General features: G+C 51.2%; 1 protein-coding gene across 1 annotated transcript in view; it reads left to right on the plus strand.

Moving 5' to 3' along the window:
- Nucleotides 1–1,728: 1,728 nt before the first annotated feature.
- ONECUT2 (one cut homeobox 2) overlaps nucleotides 1,729–17,810 on the plus strand; it is a 56,260-nt gene continuing 40,178 nt past the window's right edge. The window contains exon 1 of the mRNA XM_054461410.2: nucleotides 1,729–3,299. Within this exon, the coding sequence (XP_054317385.2) occupies nucleotides 2,081–3,299 (1,219 nt within the window). The 5' untranslated portion in view covers nucleotides 1,729–2,080. The remainder of the gene's footprint in view (nucleotides 3,300–17,810) is intronic.

Genomic DNA, 17,810 nt, shown 5'->3' on the forward strand with positions numbered 1-17,810 from the left:
CAATAAAGTTGATCTATGAATAACGTCACTGTACATTCATGTGACAGGGTGGGGGTGGGGGTGTTGCTCTGAAGCTAGAAGAGAGAGGAGGGCAGCAGAAAAGGTCACTGAGACTAAGAACTGTTTTCCAAATGAATCAAACCTTTCTCTGGCACCAAGAAGGGACATACAGTATTCCGAGCTGTGCCCTTGTTTTCTTATCAAGTTTTCTCTAACAGCTGGAAGTGGTTGAAGGGGGCTGTCTTAAGGAGACCCCCTGCTCTTCTTTTGACAGCTGATCAAAAGAAAATAGGTCACGCTTCTCAAACTTATGTCCACCCTGTCCTTAATTACTGTCTCTTTAAACAAAGGCAACATCTGCGCAACCTCAGCTAGCTTGAATCTTCGGAGGCAAACAGAGCGCAACCTGCTTTGGAAGAATCTGTTACTTTTAAGGCTTTATGCCGGGGGTTGGCCTCTCTGTCTTCAACTACCCCTCCACCCCCACTCGGGCTGCAGAAATCTCCAACTCCTCTGTCCCCCAGTTCCACTCCCACCTCCAGACCTGGGGTTGCCAAACAACGGAAATTCTAGGAAGACGTAGGTGCACTTTTTAAAGCCTTGGCTTGCGAGCGTTCTCGGGCTGGCCGGGGCGCTGGTCTTTTCAGAAACAAGGTTTGAATATGCAGATGTCAGCCAGGACTCCTTGTCTTCTGCCCACGGCCGTTCCTCTCCCGGGGATTCGAGAGAAGCGGGAGTGTGTGTGTGTGTGTGTGTGTGCGCGCGCGCGCTTGTGTGTCGCGTGTTAGGAGAAAGGTCCGCGGTTGCCGTCTCAGCTGGTTTGCTTACTCTCTGCCCCCAGGAGAAGTTTGCTCACTAGGGACACCAGCGACCCTCCTCACTTGCACCCCACCGGTTCTACACTCTCCCCACTTCTTTCCAAGTCACTGATGCAGAAAGCACTTGGTCACCTTGAAACGGCAGCTCCCGGAATTCTAGTTTTGTTTTGCAATCTAGCAGGGCTCTTCGGAAGCCTCATAACTGAGATTTATGGGCTCACCGGGTAATTAAATGATGTTATTGTGTTAACTTTGCATGCATTACGGCTGCCTGCGCCGCCCGTGGGCCGCCGGCCGGCCGCAGCTCGCTGGCGGGGAGGGCGCTACAGTTGCTCTGGCCGCGTAGATTATGCACGTCCCGGCCTCGGGAATTTACCATGCATTAGAATACATTAGCGCCTGCATTTTAAAAGGCTAAACTATTGGCTCCCAGCTAGGGACTCTCGGGAAGTGGCTTGTTAGTGACGAGTGTTTGTCTACACTGGCACATAGCGGAGTCTTTTGCTCCCGGCTTACTCGCCTCCAGGAAAGCTTTGGGGTGAGGCGAAGGCGACTGAAGCAATGCCCCTTCCCCCAGATCGCAGCTGCTCAGGGGGGACACAGCACGGCATCTTTCACCGAATCTCTCTCGCTCGCTCGCACTCCAGCCTCCCTCTCCCCCGCGACCCCCCCTTCCCCTCCCTCCCTCTCCTTGACGTTTGATTCCAGTAGCAAAGGAGGTAAAAAAGGCACCGAGCCGTCAGCCAAACCTGAAACGCGCGGCCCCGCCCCCTCCACAGCCACTGGTAGCTTCCCGTGGAAGGCCCGCCTCCCGGGGCAGCTGCGGCCTCGGAGTGGCTGCGAGTGGCGCCCGTCGGGCGTGGCCCCACCCCAGGTCCGGGAGGGTAGGTTGGCTACTCCGGCGAGCGGCAGAGCCCTTCTGGACAGCTCCCGCTCACCCAAACAGAAGACGTCGGCGCCGGAGCGGGCTCGGACATGGCGAGGCTGCGAGCCGGCCCGAGCGGCGGGGCCCGGTGATTCCCTCCCTCCCTCCCCGTCCCCTCCCCTCTCCCGCACGCACGCCCCGTCCGCCCCCACCCCGCCCCCACCCCGGGCGAGCCCGCCCGCAGCCCGGGGCGCACACCCGCACGCGCGCTCCCCTCCACTCACTCTCGCACTCCCGCGCCCGCCCCCACTCCCGCGGCCGAGCCCAGCCACGCACACCTTGCCCGCCCGCCGGCCGCCCCCGCCGCCCCTGCCGCCCCCGGGCCCCGATGGACTGAATGAAGGCTGCCTACACCGCCTATCGATGCCTCACCAAAGACCTAGAAGGCTGCGCCATGAACCCGGAGCTGACAATGGAAAGTCTGGGCACTTTGCACGGGCCGGCCGGCGGCGGCAGTGGCGGGGGCGGCGGCGGGGGCGGCGGCGGGGGCCCAGGCCATGAGCAGGAGCTGCTGGGCAGCCCCAGCCCCCACCACGCGGGCCGCGGCGCCGCTGGCTCGTTGCGGGGCCCTCCGCCGCCTCCAACCGCGCACCAGGAGCTGGGCACGGCGGCTGCGGCTGCAGCGGCGGCGTCGCGCTCGGCCATGGTCACCAGCATGGCCTCGATCCTGGACGGCGGCGACTACCGGCCCGAGCTCTCCATCCCGCTGCACCACGCCATGAGCATGTCCTGCGACTCGTCTCCGCCTGGCATGGGCATGAGCAACACCTACACCACGCTGACGCCGCTCCAGCCGCTGCCACCCATCTCCACCGTATCTGATAAGTTCCACCACCCGCACCCGCACCACCATCCGCACCACCACCACCACCACCACCACCAGCGCCTGTCCGGCAACGTTAGCGGCAGCTTTACCCTCATGCGCGACGAGCGCGGGCTCCCGGCCATGAACAACCTCTACAGCCCCTACAAGGAGATGCCCGGCATGAGCCAGAGCCTGTCCCCGCTGGCCGCCACGCCGCTGGGCAACGGGCTAGGCGGCCTCCACAACGCGCAGCAGAGTCTGCCCAACTACGGTCCGCCGGGCCACGACAAAATGCTCAGCCCCAACTTCGATGCGCACCACACTGCCATGCTGACCCGCGGTGAGCAACACCTGTCCCGCGGCCTGGGCACCCCTCCTGCGGCCATGATGTCGCACCTGAACGGCCTGCATCACCCGGGCCACACTCAGTCTCACGGGCCGGTGCTGGCACCCAGTCGCGAGCGGCCACCCTCGTCCTCATCGGGCTCGCAGGTGGCCACATCGGGCCAGCTGGAAGAAATCAACACCAAAGAGGTGGCCCAGCGCATCACAGCGGAGCTGAAGCGCTACAGTATCCCCCAGGCGATCTTCGCGCAGAGGGTGCTGTGCCGGTCTCAGGGGACTCTCTCCGACCTGCTCCGGAATCCAAAACCGTGGAGTAAACTCAAATCTGGCAGGGAGACCTTCCGCAGGATGTGGAAGTGGCTTCAGGAGCCCGAGTTCCAGCGCATGTCCGCCTTACGCCTGGCAGGTAAGGCCGGGGCTAGCCAGGGGCCAGGCTGCTGGGAAGAGGGCTCCGGGTCCGGGATTTGTGGCCCAAGTCTGCGCGCCGAGTCACTTCTCTTGATTCTTTCCTTCTCTTTCCTATACACTTTCTCTTTTTTCTCGTTTTTGTTTCTTCTTCCATTTTCTCTTTCTCTTCTGCTCTTCCCCTACTTTCCCTTCTCCCTTTTCTTTTTCTTTCTTACTCTCTCGTTGTCCCTGAGCTTTCATTGACCGATCCCCCCCCCATTTCATTCGCCCTCCTCTCAATGTGCCAACCTTTGCCCTATTTCCGATCTTCCCAGGTACTGGGAGGCGGGATGGGGGTGTGCGTTTTCCTCTAGGAGCCCTGTCTTTCCAAGACTCACAGAAACCAGGACCTGCCCTTATTCAAAACCCCATGCACTTCAAGTCTTTTTTAGACAACACATTTCAATTTTCCGGGCTGGCTACTCTCCCTGTGCAGAGGCAGTTGAGAGGCTTTGCTCTGCAGAGGGAAAAGAGCTCTCTACTCTCCCACCCACCATATAGGCAAACTTATTTGGTCATTGGCCGAAGGCACAGCCTTGCCCGCGCGGGGAACCGGCGGCCAGGATACAACAGCGCTCCTGGAGCCCATCTCTGGCCTTGACGTTGGCGCAGGGACTTTCTGACTGGGCTTGAGGGGCTCGGGCCAGCTCCAATGTCACTACCTACAGCGAGGGCAGGGTGTAAGGTTGAGAAGGTCACATTCACCGCTTTGGGAGGACGTGGGAGAAGAGACTGAGGTGGAAAGCGCTTTGCCTTGCTCACCGGCCGCCCTTGCCCCGGTCCCAGCGTTTGCTGGGATTTGCCAGGATTTGCCGCAGCTCCGGGAGACCCTGAGCACTCGCAGGAAGAGGTGCTGAGAAATTAAAAATTCAGGTTAGTTAATGCATCCCTGCCGCGGGCTGCAGGCTCCGCCTTTGCATTAAGCGGGCGCTGATTGTGCGCGCCTGGCGACCGCGGGGAGGACTGGCGGCTCGCGGGAGGGGACGGGTAGAGGCGCGGGTTACATTGTTCTGGAGCCGGCTCGGCTCTTTGTGCCTCCTCTAGCGGCCAAGCTGCGAGGTACAGCCCTCTATTGTTCTAGGAGCACAGAAACCTCCTGTGTGGGCGGCGGGTGCGCGAGCTAGAGGAAAAGATGCAGTAGTTACTGCGACTGGCACGCAGTTGCGCGCTTTTGTGCGCACGGACCCCGCGCGGTGTGCGTGGCGACTGCGCTGCCCCTAGGAGCCAGCCACGGGCCCAGAAGGGCAATATGTCCAGGCCCCCCACTGGGAAGGACACACTATACCCTATTGCAAGCCAGGGTGGGCGGCTTCTCATGGACCGGGTGGAGGGGGGTATCTTTCAGGATCGGCGGGCGGTCTAGGGGAACAATTCGTGGTGGTGATGATTTGCATAGCGCGGATCTTGGGATGCGCGCGGTTCCGAGCCAGCCTCGCACAGCTCGCTTCCGGAGCTGCGAGCTCAGGTTTCCACCCCCGATCCCCCCGGCTTTCCTCGCACCGCTGAGCCCAGCTTGTGGGGTGCACTCGACCGACGCCCGACAGGGCTGGGAAATGTGACAGGCAGCAGGTTCACCCGGGCTTGGGGAGGGGGCGTTTCCGCTTTGACAGCATTTTCCTTTGCTGTCTGCTGGTGGATTCCTATTGCCAGTCGGTAATCGCCCCGCGGTGTTGATCTAAGAAGGTAAAGAAAACCAGGTTTCCCTGCAAAGAGCCTCCCACAAATCGGCGGACTCCGGATACTTTGAGTGGATTTAGAAATTTATGTAATCTTTCTCCTTTAGTTTATTTTTCATCCTCTCCTACAGTTTTCTCTGGTTTGCTGTTGGTTCGGGGCAAGATAAAGCAGCCAGTAGAGAGTAATAATAATAGCGGCGGGAAATAAACTGGAGGCTTACTGATAGTTCTTAACATTTTGTCATAGATCCCCCCGAATGTCCCAGGCCCTCTTCAGTGGGTTTTAGTACCCGCTGGCTTCTTGGGCACTGGGGACCAGAAGGAACTTGGCAGCTGGTCTTAGGGATACAGTTAAAGGCAGGATGACAGCTAGTCTACTCCTGCTCATCTCAGAGCGCTGCCGCCCCCTCATGCCGGTCGCGCAAAGAGCACAGCTTTTAAAAAACACGTGCCTTCTGCCCATATAGGTCTGAAAGTGATGAGGAAAGTAATGCTTCGCCTATTAGCGAGTTTCAGCTTTTAAAATGATCCCAAGCGTTGCTGAGATGAGAAAGCGTGGCATCCCGGGGGTCCTCAGCCCCACCCACGCCCATGGTGCAAGTCTCCAGGGACAGGCCCGGGAGAGCACTGCCCACGCTGCTAGATTTTCCGCAGAGGATCGCTGAAGCCGCCTTCGTGGGAGACAGAATGCCTCCTCTAGCGAGTGGAAAAGCCCTGCTGAGAACCCCGCTTTGCTCGAGCATTCAAATGTGTGTCTGTTTTATTACCCTGGGTTGAAAAGGGACAAGAGCTTTAGCCTTTTTATCTGGCCATTTTATCAGCAACTACAAGTGTGTTGAGTGGTTATTATTACATAGGAGGCTTTTCAGTTTGGGGTCAGTAGATCAGTCTCTTCAGACACTGACGCAGAAGCTGGGACTGGTAAGTAGGTATTATGTGCTCGGAGCGCTAGGGGACAGGAGCAAATGGAGAAGAAAAGCGGAGGCTTTCTCCGCCCGAAGTATCGATCGGAATCCCCGCCGGGACGCCGCAGAGGGCCCTCGCCGTTGGGCCCCGGGGGTTTAACAAGCCCAGCGGCTCCGCAGGCGGCTCGGCCGGACTCCCAGACCCGTGCCTGGAAGACACCGTCTCTGCCCCCCTCCCGCCAAACCTGCCTCTTCTCTTTCTCTCTCGTAGGTTATAGGTTCCTTTTCTCTCTCATTTTGGCCCCGCCCCCGCGTCTTGCCAAACGGCCAAGCAGGCCGGGGTTTGGGGGCTCAGAATGAAGAGGTCTGATTTGGCCAGCGCCGGCAAAGCTCACCCTTAGGCGAGGTCACAACAGAGGCAAGTCCTTCCTCCCCAGCCTGCCGGTATAGTCACAGCCAAGGGTGGCACTTGAAAGGAAAAGGGAGAAAACTTCGGAGAAATTCAGATTGCCCCAACATTAAATTTCAGAGAAGTTGACTCCAAATGCAGGGTTTCGTTCGGAAAGGGCGGCTGTTGCAACCCCGCCCGGTCGGGCCTTCGCAGAGGTTCCCCAAGACCAGCCCTTGCAGGGCGGTTTTCAGCAACCTGACAAGAGGCGGCCAAGACAAATTTCCGCGGGTTCGAGCACACACTCTCGGGCGTTGGGCCCCAGAGACCTCTAAACCAAGCACAAACAAGAAGGAAGTAAGAGAACCCAGGCTAGAACTTGAACTGGCGTCCCACTGAGGAAAAGTGAGGCTTTGGTGGCAGGTATGGTTTCTTCCGACGCCCGAAAATCGAGCGGAGCGCCCGACTACATTTCCTGCAGAAGTTTCCGCCTCCAGTGAGCCCGGATCCCCCAGCGGCCTGCCCGGAGCTGGTCTCCAGTCCCCGCCGTAGTCCGACGCACGGCCCTCTCCTGGCAGCAAGCTCCCAGCGGCCAGTCTGAAGCCAATTCTGTTCAGGCGGCCGAGGGCCCTTAGCCAACCCACCATGATGTCGCCTGGGCCACCTGACGCCCGCAGCGGCGGGACACGGCCCGGGCAGTGCGCAGTGGCTCCTGCTAAGGGCACCGCGTGCATGCTTGTCTCCCGCTGCACCGGGGACGTCCTTGGGTGACACGGGCCGCTGGGCACCTCCCAAGCCGAGGAAAGCGGACCCCCTTCGCAGAGTCTCGCGCCCACCCCCCAACCTCGTCTCTCGCTGCTAGGGCTCCCGACTCAGCCCAGCTCTCCTGGCGGTTTAGTTAGGGATCCGAGCTGGAGAGGCTGAACGCAACCCGTGCCAGTACGGAACAGACGATATGTTTGCCTGCTAGATGCTTGGATGAATAATTTAAAAGTTCGTTGCAGTATCTGCTTCGTCAAGTCCCGGGTGCCGGGAGAACACCTTCCCAACACGCATCAGGGTGGGCGGGAGTGAGCAGAGGAGGCGGGACCCGAGGGAGGAGAGTGAACCCGAGCAGGAGAAGCAGCCCAGGCAGCCAGGCGCCCTCGGTGCGAGAGGCTGGGCATTTATTTTTATTCCAGGCTTTCCACTGTGTGGTTATGTCACTTTCTCAAACAAATGTGTATATGGAGGGAGATCGATGCTGATAATGTTTAGAAGATTAAAAGAGCATTAATGCTGGCAACAATAACGTAAACGTGTGGACCCAGATTTCATTGATCTGGAACTTGATCCGGCGCGTTTCCAGTAAGCCCGACCGCGCGCTCTTCCCAGCAGAGCGCTCGCCAGCGCCACGGCCCCGCGGCTTTCCAGCGGTGCCGCCTCGCCAGCTCTGCGCGGGTTCTCCCGTCTGACCGCAGCTCCTCCCCTGCGAGGCCCCAGCCCGCCTCTACTTCCCCGAGGTTTCCTCCTCTCGCGGGGCTCCCTGCCCTCTGCACCCCCCCACCTCTGTACCACCCGCCCCTGTGCTCACACACCGCTACTTGCGCTTCCGGCGATCTGCCTGGGCGGCTGGGTCTGCGAAGCCAATGCGCGGAACGGTGCCCGAGTCTTCCTAACTATCTTGTGCTTGGCCGTTGCCACTGGGCCCTTGTGACTAAGCCCAAGTTTGAAAGTGACGTGGCTAAAGCTGCCTGCTAACAGCAGAGCTTAATCAGCCGCAGATCCCCTCCCATCCTCATGGGTTCTCCTACTAAAAAGGCTCACGCGCAGGCTTTTTACGCAGGTGCATTCGTTGGACAATTAAACGTGGCCCTAGTAACAAAAGTCTGAGCTTCATCCCTCCGAGTAGCAGGCTCTACGCTGGACTGGTCGGGTCTAACAGGGAGAATCTTGTGTCCTACCTTGGCTAGGACAGGAAGTAAAGCAAACTGGGGAACCCCTGCCCCACCCCTTCCCACCCCTTGGACGTCCTGGGCCGAGGCCCGGGTCACTGGCCCTTCGCGGGTAAGGGGGTGTCCTGTGGAACACCTGCACTGACTGGAAAAGAAAGAACTTTAAAGCTCTTCCTTCCCGCTTGTGGGGGACACCACCACACCCTGCCAACCACTCCCCTGGCCAAATGGTGGCTTGTTTTTCGAGAAGGAGCACTAAGGTGAATTTTATGGAAAAAAATAAAAGAGCAGGGACCGAAGTGGGAGTAGGATGAGAACTAATTCTTCTGGGTTTTTTTGAAATTATGAATCCCTCCTGTTGAAGAAGGCTGAGCTTTTCCAACCGCGGATCTCAATCGGGAGGGAAAGCAGTGTTTTCCAGCCTTCTCCAAGAACAGTAATTAATAAGAGGAAGCAAAAGAGAGATGGGAAAGCAAATCGTGCATTGTTCTGCTTTGAGTTGAGGCAGAGGGTAGGCTGGTGTTTCTTCCTCATCTTCCCACTAGTGTTCTTCCTTAAAGAAGGGAGCTCTGGTACACCACCTTGGTTCCTAGTCAGAAAATGTCCTACCCTTTTAAACTACAATGAGTTAGCTGGGTAATCAGATATGTAGCTAAAGAGGAGAGTAGGTGGTTTCCCTTTGGTCTGGCAGACAACTGGCTCCCTCCCCACAGCCCCCACTTGAAAGACTCCTAGGCTCTGGGAGGGGCGAGTGGACCTTTAGAGGATAGAATCATAGACTCTCTCCTAATCCCATCTTAGAATTCCAAGATTGGGCAGGATTCCTGGTGAATGGTGAGGGCTGGGCAAAGGATAAACTGATTACCCCAGATTCTCTGTCCCTACAAGGCACCAGCAGCTGCTTCACTCTCCTTTTGAGCCAGGTCTGCCCTGAGGTAACAGCACCCTAGGCAAGTTTTACCATGCCAAGTGCCAGACTTCAGCCCGAGGGAAGGAAAGACAGCCTCTCCTGCTGTCTTCAAACCAAGGCTTCATTTTACAGTCACCCCCTGATGTGAGAGAGAGCCTCCCCACCAGGTTTTCTGGCCTTTAGGCACTTTTTCTCTTCAAAGAAGAGACCAGAGGAACAGGACTGAAAAACTCTCAGGAAGAAAGTCCTGGGCTCCACACTCCACGGCTAGTGGCTGGTTTTGGCAGAAACTGTCTTCATGAAAAGTGGTATCATGGAGGGGGATCCCTAGAGCAAGGAAGACCTCAAGGGAGAAGCAGAGAGATTTAGTTTCTGGGTTCTTGCCAAAGGAAGGGAAATTAGGAGGGAATAAATAGAAATAATTGCCTTTATAAAGGGCCCTGGGGAGGAGGGTGAAGACGAGGCACCCTAGGCCTTAAACTTCATCTAGACTCCCTGGGCTGTGCTGACTCCTGACCCTTTTAGGGACCTTTGTTTTTCCTGACTTGGGAAAAGTTGCTTCCTCCAGGGAGACAACTCTTCTTAGAGGGGAGAGTCCATAATGAGGAAACCCTCTGGGGTGATTTATTTATGCTGTCAGGTATAGAGCTCCATCAGGCTAAATCACCCTGTGGGGCCCTGTCACCCCCTCTTATCACCCAGGCTTTTTCCCTAACCAACCTCAGTGCCTTTGGGGGAAAGGCTTTTTGATTTCCCAGTCTCATTCAAGGCAACGGCGGAAAAGTGTTCATAGGTTTTTCTAGGGGCAGGTGGGGAAGAGGTAGGGACGTGGATTGGGTGACCCAGCCCATCTAATGCCTGACATGGTGCAGATGGGCAAGACTTGGAGGCAGACTGTGGGCTGTGCAGATAGAGATAGCCTCACTTCGGGAGCAGGATTCCTAGAAGCTGTGGACGTTTATTATGAAAAACTGTCCCACACAAATTGTCCCAGAGGGCAGGGAGGCTCTGCATTCCACCTCGGTGCCTCTTTCACCATTTGAGGACCCATTACTCTTCTGTAGAAAGCAGACTTTGTTTGGGTTGGAAGCACACCTCCATGTAATTTAATCAGCATTGGACTTTGGCTCTTATAATCAAATATACATATACTTTCTCCTGCAGGAAGAAAAATAATTTCTCTGTAACTGGTATTGACTTGAAGTCATGTAATCTCTGGAAAGCATCACATTTTTAAAGGGAAAGGTAAAATTAAGGGGAAAAGAACCCGCAGTGTTAGTGGTTTGCTTTGCCATTACTAAGAAGAGCCAGTTACCACTTAAGAAAGGGCAGAAGCAGCATTCCTAGAGCACAAATACTTGTGCTGCTCCAATTGTAGATATTTCATTTACAGTTTGTGCAATCAGCCTCGGAGATGGTTAAGGATAGGAAACTAGGTTGACTGGCTCACCAAATTCTAGAATGTGGGCTTTATTACTTATGTTGCATTGACATCCTCGAAGGAACCTGTTTGACGGCTCATTTTTCTGCCCTACTTGGAGAGGCCACAGACAGCAGCAGCTCCTTGAGTTCCAGCAGGATCTGAGTGGGTAGCAAGCCTTTCTTTTTAAGGGTGATTGGCAGCCATTGTCAGCTTGCTTCCCACTCCACCCCAGTGCCCTTGAGCATGAAGCTCTGCCCTACCGTGTCCTCCTGGAGCAAGCTTGGAGTCCCCACCCCCCAGGGTGAGGTTCTGGGCTTTGCACAAGTTGAGTCTGTTAGGGAATCTGTTGTAAACACATATCCATTGATTTGCATTTGTCAGAGAGTAAAGTTAAACCAGTGAAAAGAGAAGCCCTTACCCTTTTATGCAGGGCCAGGGAAACCTTTCATATTGATCCTATTGATCCAACCTTTCCCTTTAAGGAAACCACATAGTTAAAGACCCTCGTTCAATAGATTTACCCTTCATGCTTGTGATATTACTTTAAGTGTTCTCATCTAGGATAGCTGGGCATTAAGCCCACACTCCAAACCAAACAAAAATGAGAAGGGGGGTGGGAAGAGAGGGGGTCAGGAGGCAGAATTGTGGGAAGTGAAATTAAATCAAACTGAAATGTGTAATGACCCAGTTGGGGATGTTTTTCTCATTCTTCTAAAATGACATGCAGGGATAAAGACAAAATAGATGCATTTGGCATCTTTTTTTTTTTTTTGAGAAAAGAAAATCTGTTTATATGCCTAGAATAAAAATGTCTCAGGAACATCATTTTCTACGTAAGATTATTTCAATTAAACCACCAGTTTGCTTCATTAAAGTTGGTTCACTTAAAAGCAGTGATGTTGCCACAATTATTTTGGTTCATTTGTAGCAAATCAGAAAAAGGATTATCCCCAGAAATGCAATATTTTAGGCTCTGTATATGAGCATAAACACTGAAGTCACTTGAAAAGAGAGAGGATTTGGAGTTTTTGTGTTCTGCTGAATGTGGGGAGCAGTGGGTAGAACTTTTGTTGTGGAGCAGAGTAGATGGAATAGGAATTGCCAGATATTGCTCAGTATCCCTCTTGCTTGTAGATGTGAAAATGAAAGTCTCATTTGCCTCCAGAACCATCGGCACAATCCGATGAAGAAATTTCATTTCTTCCCTGATCCTTTTTTTCCTGTCTAAATAGCATCCATTTGTGATTTTTTTCAACGTGGTACATGACCTATTCCTAATTGGCTATCTGTTGGGTTGTTTTTGTACATTCATGTTTGTTTTATGTGATTGAAAAATATTAATGATTTCGTAGGTGAGCTAATGTATTTATCTGCTGAGCGAGTTCAAAGGGCAGAGTTCAGCTATGGTTCAGGTTAATTGAACAGGAAGCAGTGAGCTCTCCAGGCTGTGTTGAACAAGGGATCAGTCCCTTAGAATATCACACTCAGCAAACACAATTTCACTGTCTTCATCCTAGAATCTGATGTAAGAGGCTCAGATCAACTTGGATCACTTGTTTAAAAAACCAAAGCAAAGCACAGTAACTGCAGCAATACCCTGGAGTCCCCCTCAGGGAAGAAGAGTTTTCTCATTGGCTAATTGCTTTATTGGTAGCACTGACCTGCAGAGCAGCTGCAGGAGCCTGGATGAAGGCTTAGACCTTAGAATAATGTGCTCCATTAGAAAAGGGCAAGGCATTTTTTGTTTACTCAATTGGAGCTCCCTGCAAAGTGCCATTAACCCCGGCCCAACTGCTTGTGTGCTGCAAAAGCCAAAGGTCACGCCAGTCAGTCTGTAGGCATAGCAGCTCTGCCCTGGTAGGAAGGTTGGGGTCGCATCCTGCTGGCACTGCCCTCCCAGGGGCTAGGGCCAGCCCTCTGGGCCCTTTCCAGAGTTTTGACTAAAGCAAGCAATTGCACAACTTGTTTACATTTCCCGACTGCTGAATCATGTTTTGATGATTAAACAGTTTTGATCTGAGCACCATCAATCACACACATACAGAAAATCCCCCCCACTGCCCCTCTATTTTCTATTTATGTTCCCTTCATTACTGTGCATTACAGTAAACAGAATTGTGCAAACGGTGCTTTTAGCAGGAATATACTTTGGATAAGTGCTTGGATCAAGGGGAAGACAGACCTCCAAACATGGCTGGGGGGCTGTTTGGTGGAAGAAAGGTTTCAAGTGGAGTCGGGGAGCACAGTCAGGGCTTCCACCGCTGGCAGGTGAACTAGAGTGCCACCTGCCGGGAGTCTTCTAACTGCATTAAGCCCCGCACCTCCCACAAGGTCCAAGCCCCTTCCTTCACTTTGTTCCTAATATCCTTGTCCCCATTCCCCACCCGCCAGATCACTACCCATGCAAGCATTATGTTCCTAGAAGTAGCTTAAAGGGCTTTTTCCTGGTCCTTTGATACTGTAACCTCTGCCTCTTCTAATTCATTGCCAAGGAGAAATCAACAGTTCTGCTGTCATAGGTGAGGTGATTTGCCCATCCTGCACATTGAGGAAATAGTCTCCTGCTCAGTTGGACTGTGCTTGGGGGAGGAGAAGCAAAGAAAGCAAAAAATAGTCGTGGGAGGCAAAACGAATGATTATGTGTGGAAGAAAAATGGCTCCGTTGATTGTGCCAGTGAGGGCTGTGCCAACTGTAAGGTGTTCTGCAAAGATAAAATATTGTACAAAGGAGAGAGGATGGGAGAGAATTAGCATCTACAGGGAGGACATCGAGAAAGAGATATGCCAAATCAGCAAACTCGAGTTGGGCTTTGTGAAATCCCCTGGAAAGAGAAAAAGTGAACCAGCCGTTTTGCAATTGCAAAGAAGTGAGCCAGTGAGCTAGACTTCGAGCCAGACTGTGGAGCTGGCTGTAGCTCTGTGGGTGGCAGCTATTTCCACACTTGCTTCACATGGACCCCTGCCTGGAGCCCGTGGTAGCAGAGCGCCTGTGGGTGGGTTGCTGCTTCCACGCCCCGGCGCAGGCTTCAGCACCACGAACAGCGCCATGGAGGAACTCTGAGCGAGTTGGAGATGGACCCTCTACTGCGGTTAAATCCAGGCAAGAGCCTGACCAGTAACTTCAGCTCTGTAGGTCTCAGCGCCCCAGTGCAGGGCCTCATATTTTCCTCTGGAGCCCTGTGGCTTTTCAGTTCTCTGTGTGAGATCAGTGATAATAAAGGGAAGAGGAGGCGGCAGCTGGGTGAGAAGACAAAAGATGCTGAAAGACTCTTTCCTTCTGAAGAGGAAGAGCATTACCACCGCTGGGGGGCGGGGGATTGAACTATTTTTCTCCATGTTGCTGCCTTCTGCAGGCATGATTGCCACCCTCAACGGGATATTTTAGATTTAGGATTTCCTTTCAAGTGTTACTGTCTACCTGCCCCCACGCCCCACCCCCCAGGTATACACAAAGGGATGCTTTTGTTTCCCCAGTTGCATGCTCCTGATTTTTGAAAGCATGACTTTCATTATATTAAACAATATTCTCACATTATAGCAGCAGTAATGTCACAGGGAGAGCCAACTGTGGAGCATCACCACCTTCGATAAATCTAGAAACTGGATTTGATTTCTTGAGAGTCTAGTGATGAGGCTTTTTTTAAGAAAAACCTTGCCACTGCTTCTGTCCCTGACCCCCTACAAAGGGCCAGAGATGTTGAGTGACTTCCTCCAGGCCACACAGTGAAGTCATATGGCACTGGCCAGGGTGAGAACTGACAGTAGGCACTGACCTCTGACTCTGGCCTTTTTCAATCAGTTGCTCTGCTTTATTTCTGTTTTTATTCCAGAGAAAAGAGATAGGTGGGTCCTTTTGATCAATGATTGAGCACAACTCACATCTCTTTGGGTTTCGAGTAAAATGGCCCTTGACTTCCCAGAGCTAATTAAAATGTAAAACTTTTGCTTTATTTCAAATAACTTCAGTTCAGACCTAATTTATTGCTAAGGTGGTTCTCAGGGAGGTGGAGCATTGGAATAGACAAGTGTGTCTCCTTTAAAAGTCAAGGGTATGATAAATGAGAATTTTTTTCCCCTGTGACAATTTATCTTCAAGTTCCAGGTGGCTCTTGTGTAAAAGGAGGGAAAATCCAGCCCAAAACAAAACAAACCTGGTAGAGCATTCAAATTTGATGTTGAAAAAAAATTGTTTCTGTGTGTCTAAATGCCCAAAATTTTGTTGTAAAAATGAGCAGGAACGTATCTGAATCAGATATAAAAATGGGTGTTAAATATATTTTGTAAGCTTTGACTAAAGAAGTTTCTTCCAGCTGTGTAGTCTTCGAATCTGTGGACGTACCTTTCTCAGGAATTGTTGGGTTCCACTGTCAAAACCTTTTCCAGTAAAACATGGATTTGGCAACAGTAAGTGTAGCCTTTTTGGCCTACTTTATATGCATCACTGCATCTTACTAAAATGAGGCATAACACTCTACAAGGACTTGTACTGAATGCATTTCGTTTGTAGTGAACTCAATATGCTTTTGAAAAGATATTTTGACAGAACTGCCACATAAACAAGACCTTTTCTATTATCTGTTTTGACCCTAAATACTGAAAAATGTGTGGAGTAAGATAATTTTATGCTTTTCTGAATTAGTGCCATAGATCCCCAAACCTAAAAGATGTAGGGGAAAAAGTCTTCTTGGATGCAATTTCCTCCTAATGTATACCAGAGTTCATTTCAGTTCATGTTCAAGGGACAAGAGTGAATTCTGTATTCACTTTCAATGACTAACCCTTCTCATCCTTTCTTTCATTCTTCTGAAGAGGAAGAGATGGACTTCCTGTTGAAGACCAAATCCTCTCCTGCCTTCTCAGGACCCCATTCTTCCTGTATATAGATGTCCCTGCTTTTGTGAAGTTTTCTCTGTCCTCCTAAATTGGGATCTCCTTGGACCATCCCTCCCTTTGCATTTAGAACATAGATACGTATCGCCTGCTGACTTGTCAGTGTCAGCCCATTAGATTAAGATCCAGAAGAGGAGGTTAGATACAGCATACAGGAGGCAGCCAATAAATATCTGTAAATAAGTTAATAAATACTTCTCTTTTATATGACACTGTTTCTACCCATTGTATTTCCCCCATATGATTGTAGATGGCATCTGAACAGGAATCATCAGCCCCAGCACATCATTTAGGAGAAGCATTTCACAATGTCAAGTTCTCATCAATGTCATTTTCCTCCCAAATTATGATATTATAACTATGTATTAATTTTAAGAGAATCTCAAAGTAGGGTTGAGTTTTATCCAAATCTTCAGATTATCGCCAGTGGAGCAAGAGATGTGAAATGATCATCACTAGACTCTAGACTAAGGACCCATTTTGCCAGTTGGCTCTAGTTCCCCCAAAGTAACCCTCCCCAGTCAGTCAGTTCTCCTCGTTTTCCTGCTCAGACATTGTCCTCACTGTCCTGTCCATGTCTTTGCACATTCTGTTCCTTCTGCCTGGAATTCCTTATCTCATCAGTCCCTCTCCAGGTCCTATCATTCCTAGCCACCTCCGATCTGCCTCTGAAATCTTCCCAGCTAACTTTGGCCGATTCCTTTCTCTTTCTTTCTGAACTCGATTTGCAAATGACAGAACAGCCTTTTTGGCTCTGGTCTTACACTGCTCTCTAGGTCTTTCCTGTGTCTCCCTTTCTTCCCCGTGGCTCTGGAGGGGAGATAGCATATCTTTGAGTTCCCCGTGACTGCTGGTCCATGGCTGAACCCACACCAGGTATTCTTTTTTGAGTAAGTCATTTGATGGCCTCCTGTCTGTCTTTACAGAAGCCCCTATTCTCAATGAGAGAATAGGTTGGGTATGTTTACTTACATCTATCATTCTTTTGTAGCTTCTTCTCTTAAAAGGGGGTATTCTTTTCTTATTTTATTTTTTTGATCTGGAGCCTTTCTTTGTCACCCAGGCTGGAGTGCAGTGGCACGGTCTTGGCTAACTGCAACGTCCGTCTCCAGGGTTCAATTGATTATCCTGCCTCAGCCTCCTGAGTAGCTGGGATTACAGGCACCTGTCACTATGCCTGGCTAATTTGTGTATTTTTAGTAGAGATGGGGTTTCACCATGCTGGCCAGTCTGGTCTCAAACTCCTGACCTCAAGTGATCCACCTGCCTTGGCCTCCTAAAGTGTTGGGATTACAGGCGTGAGCCACCGCACCCAACCTGAAAAAGGGGTATTCTTTTCTATAAATGCTTTGGTCATTGAGGGAAATACTGGCTTACATAATTTAAAATGGATTTCTATATTAATCTGAAATGAGACATAAGCTTAATATAGAGAAACAGGGCTTGTGATGTCTTCGTTAATAGCAAAGGTTGTTCTGCTTCATACAAAGTGGAAAATTTTACCCACCTCAGGGCAATTGTGCCAGCAATCATATCAGCAAATCAGAAGGACTGCTTTCCTATATTAAATCATTTTAATTATCAGTAAACTAAATTTGCATTTAAACAGCCATTACTTGAGATACTGCAAGTATTTAGGTTGTTAATAAAGTAAAGTTACCTGTGAAGAAAAAAACCAGAGGTTAATATTTTTATGTTTTTATTTTATTTTTATTTTATATTTTATTCTTTTCCTTTGTTGAATCCATTGCTGTCTACACTGTACTGAACTAAGTAGTTAGGAGTGAAAATATATGAACTAGCCCTTGTCCCTCTTTGACTTTACTGTATATTTAAGATTTGAATGGATATATCCTCACTTACCTTTACAATATCCATATGGAATTGAGAACAGAGTTTATTACTATCTCAACTTCAGTTGGAAACTGAAACTAAGATCATTTATTTGCTATACATCTTATGTGGAAATTATATGTTAGCTTGTGATATTTCATCTTTTTTACAGTTATGTTTTGACATTCATATTACATGAGTAACAAATTATGAAGACTAACCATTTATGAACAGAATTTAGTGTTAAATGAAAGCATTACAGATTTTTGTTTTCTGTTGCCTTGAATTGAATGCATTGCTGTGCTGCATGATAACTAGGTAAGCAATTGACCTGTGTGCCTTGCATTTTTGTGCCTTGCATAACCAAACCAAGTTTCCTCTGACACTGAGGCAGAGACAGGCAGGGTTGAGCTGGGCAGGAAGCAGCTCTGAGGCCTCCCTGAAGGGCCTTGGACTCCCAATGGGGGAGTCAGAGGCCACCCTGTTCTCTGGCTATGGCACCATAGCCTAG

The sequence above is a fragment of the Pongo pygmaeus genome, chromosome 17 (genome assembly GCF_028885625.2).
Source record: "Pongo pygmaeus isolate AG05252 chromosome 17, NHGRI_mPonPyg2-v2.0_pri, whole genome shotgun sequence".
In the NCBI taxonomy this organism is placed as follows: Eukaryota; Metazoa; Chordata; class Mammalia; order Primates; family Hominidae; genus Pongo; species Pongo pygmaeus.